The sequence below is a fragment of the Monodon monoceros genome, unplaced genomic scaffold (assembly GCF_005190385.1).
Source record: "Monodon monoceros isolate NGI ecotype Baffin Bay Population unplaced genomic scaffold, NGI_Narwhal_1 Super_Scaffold_15, whole genome shotgun sequence".
In the NCBI taxonomy this organism is placed as follows: Eukaryota; Metazoa; Chordata; class Mammalia; order Artiodactyla; family Monodontidae; genus Monodon; species Monodon monoceros.
Genome location: NW_021703771.1, coordinates 80923976 through 80932133, shown reverse-complemented (window position 1 = coordinate 80932133; position 8158 = coordinate 80923976). Strand labels below are relative to the sequence as shown.

The following is an 8158-nucleotide window of genomic DNA, read 5'->3' as shown; positions in this document are numbered from 1 at the left end:
AGAGCCGCCGTGATTCCCATCTACCCCACTTCAATTTTAAATTAACCTGAATGTACTTCAAGCTTCATCTCCTACCTAACAAATTTTCACTTGATGGCAAACTTAGCATACACTAACCCTGTCCATTTCCTTTCCTCACTGCATTCCTTTCTTCTTTCAAACCTGGTTCTGTTAGGATCCAGGAGCCCAACTGAGGTTAGGATTTGCCCCTTTTATCTTCACATGACTGTTTATAATAAATTGACTGATATTGACATCTCTTATTAAAAAAACACCTCCACACCCTGAGCGGCAACCCAGCCACGGTGACAAATGCATAAACCTATGTGTACCCATGCCACAGTGAGCTCAAAGGCAGAGAAAATGTCATATAACCAGAAAATAAGAGTTCACAATATACCTTTATTCTTTAACTTATAAACATTTGTTCCTCAAAAGTTAATTATAGGCTTCCCTGGTGGCGCAGTGGTCGAGAGTCCGCCTGCCGATGCAGGGGACATGGGTTCGTGCCCCGGTCCAGGAAGATCCCACATGCCGCGGAGCGGCTGGGCCCGTGAGCCACGGCCACTGAGCCTGTGCGTCCGGAGCCTGTGCTCCGCAACGGGAGAGGCCACAACAGTGAGAAGCCCGTGTACGGCAAAAAAAAAAAAAATTGTTAATTATAATTGGCAACAGCTCTTCTCAAATACTTCTCTCACGTCAGAGAGAGGAGAAGAATTTAGCCCTGGATTTAAAACAAACACACACAAGGGGAGAAGAGGACAACCTTTACTAATAACATTCCACTGTTAGGTTACTGTACAGGACGTCCAAGCTGGCGGTTCGTCTAGAGACTCTCTTCTGATGAACGAACAGCTGACAGCTTTACATTTACAAGTATCAAGCAACGCTTCTGCTTCATTCATAGATTCTCCGAGGCTCCTGCAGCACCACACCACCTTCTGTCATGGCACTCTGCAGTCGTTTCATCTGGTTTTGAAGATCAGGAAAAAAGGAAAAGATTAAGTCAACACCACAAGCTGACAACAGTTCACTTCCCAAGAGAAAGAGAAATAAACACCTGATTTGATCCTTGCTAACTTCCCAGCCTACACTGGTTTTTCAGAAAGTGACCTTAATAATGACACAGATAAGAAAAAAGAGGATGTAGAGATGTCAAGGATTAGCAGCATTTAAAAATATTCTATAGACAAGATGTTACTATATGAACAGGGAAGCAGAGTGGTCAACATTATGGCTATGAAATCGGTCACGTGGGTTTGAACCCTGCCCCGTGCCACGAGGACTGGGCCAGCCAGCCTCAGCTGACCTACAGAACATGAGTCCTGACACGCTATAGGCTGCTGTGAGGTAATGCACATCAGGATACTCACCTCAGGCTCTGACACTTGGAAAAAACTTAATAAATGGAACTATTATTATGTAAATATCTAGTGTCGAGAATTAACACAATACCTTTTAACTAAGTACATGAAAACAAAAATACCGAGTCTGAGGCTGCCTCCCAAGGAGTTGGTTGGTAGACCATGAAGTTGATTCCTGCTTCCAAGCACCGCTCTGCCAGCACTCGTCCTACACTCTCACAAGCCACCACATTTCTGGTGCTATAAAGGTGTTTTTTAATGGCCCATTCACGAGTGGATGCCGAAACCACAGTCTGGCCATTGCGATGCTCAACAAGCGCGTCTATGTGATGCTGACTCCTTATAACTCGCAACCTAAATGAGGTGAGAGAATAAAATCATAAAAGAATTCTAAAGATAAATGACTTCAGGTGAATAAATGCCGAAATATTTCTCAAGAATGTAACGTCTGGTTCATTTACTTCAGCATACTTAACCTGGCTTTTACTTGGGAAAGGTGTTTTTCCCTTGCTTTTATGAGAATATCATCAGCAATAAACCAAACATTTCTACTTAGCCTCAAATATCCAGGAGAAATTTGGTATTTCTGACTGCTGAGATTTACACAGCATCTACTTCAAAAAAGGACTTGAAGAGGCAAAGCTAAGCTGCTGACCCTACACTGGATAAAAATATACTTACTATATGCTGTTTTTTTTTTTTTAAAGGAAGGAAATATTTTATTTATTTTTTGGCCACGCCATGTGGCATCTTAGTTCCCTGACCAGGGATCGAACCCGTGCCCCCTGCATTGGGAGTGTGGAGTCTTAACCACTGGACCCCCAGAGAAGTGCCCTTACTATATGCTTTTATTTTCTAGCTAACGATTTAAATATAAAAACAGAAATCATAAGTGTACTAGAAGACAACATGGGAGAAGTTTTAAGTAATGTCAAAGTAAGATAAACCTATTTTTTCTTTTTTTTCTTTTTTTTTTTTTTTTTGTGGTACGTGGGCCTCTCACTGTTGTGGCCTCTCCCGTTGCGGAGCACAGGCTCCGGACGCGCAGGCCCAGCAGCCATGGCTCACGGGCCTAGCCGCTCCGCAGCATGTGGGATCTTCCCGGACCGGGGCACGAACCCACGTCCCCTGCATTGGCAGGCGGACTCTCAACCACTGCGCCACCAGGGAAGCCCAGATAAACCTATTTAACTGTATCAAGCTATTTAACATGACCTCAAACTACATCATATGGCTTTTGTTTAAAAAAAAAATTAACAAAGTTTTCTGCATGCTAAGAAAAACAAAAAAACAAAACAGTAAAGTCAAAAGGCAAGCAATGAAACAAAAAATACTTTTAAATCATATATTGTGCTAATTTCCATAATATGTAAAAAGCCTCCTATAATCAATAAGGAAATGACCAGTAACTTAATAGGCAGAGGATGGACAGACTGTTCACAGAAAAGAAAAATATTAATGACTCTTAAACCCATGAAAATATGCCCAATCTCACCACTAAATTGCATGGACAAGACAATTCATTTCAACACTGTTTGAAATCATAAAAGATAATCATCAATAGGCAGTCAGTTAATTAAAACAGCCATGCAACGGTATTTTATTTTTATTTTAAAAATCTTTATTGGAGTATAATTGCTTTGTAATGTTGTGTTAGTTTCTGCTGTATAACAAAGCGAATGAGCTATACATATCTCCCTCCCACCCTTCCTATCCCACCCCTCTAGGTGGTCACAAAGCACCGAGCTGATCTCCCTGTGCTATGCAGCTGCTTCCCACTAGCTATCTATTTCACATTTGGTAGTGTATATATGTCAATGCTACTCTCTCACTTCGTCCCAGCTTACCCTTCCCCCTCCCCATGTCCTCAAGTCCATTCTCTATGTCTGTGTCTTTATTCCTGTCCTGCCCCTAGGTTCATCAGAACCTTCTTTTTTTAGATTCCATATATATGTGTTAGCATACGATATTTTTTTTCTCTTTCTGACTTACTTCACTCTGTATGACAGACTCTAGGTCCATCCACCTCACTACAAATAACTCATTTTCGTTTCTTTTTATGGCTGAGTAATATTCCATTGTATACATATGTGTCACATCTTCTTTATCCATTCATCTGTTGATGGACACTTAGGTTGCTTCCATGTCCTGGGTATTGTAAATAGTGCTGCAATGAACACTGTGGTACATGGCTCTTTGAATTATGGTTTTCTCAGGTATATGCCCAGTAGTGGGATTGCTGGGTCATATGGTAGTTCTATTTTTAGTTTTTTAAGGAACGTCCATACTGTCCTCCATAGTGGCTGTATCAATTTACATTCCCACCAACAGTGCAAGAGGGTTCCCTTTTCTCCATACCCTCTCCAGCATTTATCGTTTGTAGAGTTTTTGATGATGGCCATTCTGGCCATCCGTGTGAGGTGATACCTCATTGTAGTTTTGATTTGCATTTCTCTAATGATTAGTGATGTTGAGCATCCTTTCATGTGTTTGTTGGCAATCTGTATATCTTCTTTGGAGAAATGTCTGTTTAGGTCTTCTGCCCAGTTTTGGATTGGCTTGTTTTTTTTGATATTGAGTCGCATGGGCTGCTTGTACATTTTGGAGATTAATCCTTTGTCAGTTGCTTTGTTTGCAAGTATTTTCTCCCATTCTGAGGGCTGTCTTTTCTTCTTGTTTATGGTTTCCTTTGCTGTGCAAAAGCTTTTAAGTTTCATTAGGTCCCATTTTGTTTTTATTTCCATTTCCCTAGGAGATGGGTCAAAAAGAATCTTACTGTGATTTATTTCAGAGTGTTCACGCACATATGGTCACCTTATCTTTGATAAAGGAGGCAAGAATATACAATGGAGAAAAGACAGCCTCTTCAATACATGGTGCTGGGAAAACTGGACAGCTACATGTAAAAGAATGAAATTAGAACACTTCCTAACACAGTACACAAAAATAAACTCTAAATGGATTAAAGACCTAAATGTAAGGCTACGGTATTTTACACAGTTACTTCAAACAGTTATTTTACATAATTAAGAACAAAGTAGCAATTTATGATGCTGCTGTTGCTAACATCTACTGAACACTTACTGTGCCAGGGAGTCCTAATTGTTTACAGGTATAGCTCATGTCTCAAACTAATCCCATTATTCTTTCTTTCTTTATTTCTTTTCTTTTTTGGGCTGCAGAAACTGACACAGAAAGGTTAAGTAACTTAGCAAGATTACAACTAATGAATGGTAAGTAATGAAGCTAGGTAGGATTTAAGTCCAGGGGTCTGGCTCCAGAGCCAATGTTCCCAACCAACACAAAATATTTCCAAGATGTATTTTTAAGAGAGAGAGAGAGAGTGTGTGTGTGTGTGTGTGTGTGTGTGTGTGCGTGTTGGGGGGCGTGAAGGAGGTGGGTGGGGGAATGCAGAACAATGTACATGATGTGGTAAGATTTATAATGAAAAAAATACAAGTTCATACTTATCTGCATAGACTAGCTCTAGGAGGATACACAGAAACTATAGTCCCTTTTGGATCTTACAACATTTGTATACATTACACATTTAGAAATAAAGTTCATGGTAAAGAAAACACTGAAATCAAACATTATACTAAGATTCTTAGTGTGAAATAGCATAAAAAGCACTAGATTTAGACATGTGGGTTCTACTCCTAGTTTCGCTGGTAGCCCTAGTAAAAATCACAATCTCTTAATCCAGGGATCAACACACTCTTTCTGTAAGGGATCAGATAGTAAATATTTTATGGTTTGCAGGCCATATTATAAGCAGAGAGGGTAGTGGGTCCCCGGAGAAAGAGAACTAGGCATGTCTTTCTTCACATAAGAGAAGCCATTTTTGGCCTAAGCCATTTTGTGCTCTAAGCTTGGCCACAGTGCCTGCTCTTGAACAGGTCTCAGTAATTAATGATCTTAAGGGAAGTAAGGGAATGCAGGAACAAAGGAAAAGCAGTCAAGAAACAATAGTCTAGTGGTAAAACAGAGTCCTAGTTCCTCCTCAAGGGAAATATATAACAATCTGATACCGTCTTTAAGTTTCTCCATCCTCAGGTGGAAGAAGGAAATGACTATATTGACCCCTGTGACTTCAATCAACTAACGCTAGGACTCTGTCGACCCTGGCCCCAATTCTATGCTGAATTCTCCTCTGCTCAAGTCCCTTCATGAGTATGCTTGTACCCTTAGTTTAAAGCTCCCGCAGTTTTGCTGTTCTGCGTGACCCTGCTTTGGGGAAGATCCCCGGGGTTCTCCTTACTTGCTGCAAGTAATAAATCCTTCCTTCTCCTGATCTTTGGCTTGCTTGTGTCTTCTGGCTTGACATCCACCAAGAGGTGAACCTAGTTTTCAGGTAACAACGTGGGTCAACTGCTCAACTCAGCCACAGTAATACCAGAACAGCCAGGTAAGAATGAGTGGTGGCTGGGTGCACATAAACTTTCTTTGTGGATAATGAACTTTGAATTTTACACAGTTTTCACATTACAAAATATTTTTTGCATTTTTTAAAATCTTTAAAAAAAATGTAACAATATTTAGCCTGCAAGCCAGCTTTGGCCCAGGAGCCATAGTTTGCCGATCCTTGTCTTAAACCATTAGTGCAACAAAGGAGTAGGACTCATTATCTCCAAGGTCACTTCCAATTTTATACTGATAATACTGTGAATGGAGAGATAGGGAAAAAAAAGGGGGAAACAGATCTCCAATTATTTAAATAATCCAAATATTAAGTAAAAGTGATAGTTTGGGTATTTCAAAAAAAATTCAGGCTTCAGATTATTTCGACAATGAACTGCCTGCCCCTTTCTTTGACCCCCTCCTGTCTCCCTAAGCCTCAATTCCCCTGCTCCTGTAAAACGGGGGAAATTACTGCACCTGCTTCAAAAAGTACTTTTAAGGATTAAATGAGAAAATGCATATAAAGCACCTAGCATAGTTCCTGGCAAAGACAAAGCATTCAGTAACTGGCCATCTTTATAACAAAGAACAGACTCCTAATGTTCTTCCTGTCTCTACCACCGCCCCCTTAAAAATTTGTTCTCCTCAAAGGAACCAGAATGATCTTCCATTCGGGCTCAAATTTTAAATCCCCTCATAGTTTCCCACTGTAGTGAGAATAGCGTCTAAAGCGCTTACTTGATTTACAAAGCTAATGATGTGTCTCCTACCTACCTCTCGGCCCTCTGAGCTCCAGGTCCACAGGCCTTTCAGCGCCCCACATGCGCCAAGCTCATTCCCACCCTAGCTGTTTCCCTTGCTGGGAACGCTCTTCTTGGCAGCTAGTTTGGCTTCTTCCTATTTTCTGAGGGGTCTTAGTCAACCAGTTCCCCATTCTAACTTTATCCTCTTTCAGTTTCCTCCATGACACCTACGTATTTACTGTTTGCCGCCCCCCTCCACTAACCCCTCCTAGACCCACCGCAAGGCAGCTTCCTGAGAGGAGAGTCGCCAGCAGTTACCTGGCACGTTCCTCAAATGAACTGATGAAAACAATTTGCAGAGCACCATGCGTGCTCTGTGGTCAATACCTAGCAGAGTTAATTACCTGTGCCAGAACTCGCGGGAGGGCCACACTGTCCCCCAGCCCCGCTCTTTTCTGGCTACAGCTAAGAGCTCCAGATTCCGGGGGTTCCGGTTGGTGAACTCCGGGGCAACAGCTTCATTTCCTTCGGGGTCCGCCTCAGGCTTCACCGCTGGCTTGGAACTGGTCGACAGCACTGCCACCCGACACCCTAAGAACGTAAACAACCATACGTATCTTTAAAAAATGACGAAACGAGACTTCCCAGGAGGCGCAGTAGTTGAGAATCCGCCTGCCGATGCAGGGGACGCGGGTTCGTGCCCCGGTCCGGGAAGATCCCACATGCCGCGGAGCGGCTGGGCCTGTGAGCCATGGCCGCTGAGCCTGCGCGTCTGGAGCCTGTGCTCCGCAATGGGAGAGGCCACAACAGTGAGAGGCCCGCGTACCAAAAAAATATGATGAAACGGACAAAACAAAAATATGATCTAACTTGTCTCCATCCTCTCCCCCCTCAGTCTTCGCGCCCTGGAAGGGGGACAAAAGGTATGTTCGGTCACGGGGTGTAGTCATCACAGACCCTTGTCCTTAATTTTCTACTAGTGTCATCACGACGCTGTCAGCTCGTTTACTTTTCGATGGTATATGTTGAATGCAAAAGACGACCTACATGTGCGCATTGTGCTGACCCTGGGGAGTAATCTGAGAGACGTGGGAAGATGAAATTACCGGGGTTCCTGCAAACCGACAACAACTCCCAGAACCCCGACCGAAGCGCCATTGCTGAGGGGAATCGTAGCCAAAACCTCGGAGAGACCTCGCCTCCTCTCCTCACCGACGCCCCAGCGGCTCGCCGACCGCAGCCATATTAACTTAGGGAAAGACCTTAGGAGAACGTAAGGTCATGACGCCTCGAACCCGAACAAGCCCCCTGCCGCTGAGTGGCGGATAGGGCAATCCGTCACCTCCGCCCTTCCAATCAGCGCTTACGCTGGGGCGCACGCAGGCGCCGGATTCAACCAACCACGTCGCAGCAACGCGCTTGGTGGTTGGCTCACGGTCCGTTAAGTCGGGCCAAGCTCATCGTACCTGCATTTCGTTGCGTCATTTGGGCCCTCGGGTCGCAAAGCAGAGACCGATCATTGCTGGGCACACACGCATGCAGACACACACGGACAGGCCATCTGGGCTCTGGGAGGACGGGGCAGCGCGAGATGCAGTTTTCAGAAAGGGTGGTTGTCGCTTTCCCACATGACCCATGAAGCTTATACCC

The 8158-nt window shown here is 43.6% G+C and overlaps 1 protein-coding gene across 3 annotated transcripts; it reads right to left on the bottom strand.

Moving 5' to 3' along the window:
* Positions 1-752: 752 nt before the first annotated feature.
* On the bottom strand, positions 753-8136 carry MRPL18 (mitochondrial ribosomal protein L18). Of its 3 annotated transcripts, none has more exons than XM_029223335.1 (4): positions 7975-8136; positions 6913-7099; positions 1487-1718; positions 753-969 (listed from the first exon to the last, which is right to left on the bottom strand). In XM_029223335.1, exons 1-4 carry the CDS (start codon positions 7991-7993, stop codon positions 898-900), a joined length of 510 nt encoding a protein of 169 aa, XP_029079168.1. In that variant the 5' UTR covers positions 7994-8136; the 3' UTR covers positions 753-897. The 3 variants fall into 3 exon arrangements, with proteins under 3 accessions (XP_029079168.1, XP_029079167.1, XP_029079169.1); XM_029223334.1 differs by lacking the exon at positions 7975-8136 and adding an exon at positions 7615-7742; XM_029223336.1 differs by lacking the exon at positions 7975-8136 and adding an exon at positions 7615-7742 and having other exon boundaries at positions 1636-1718.
* Positions 8137-8158: the final 22 nt, after the last annotated feature.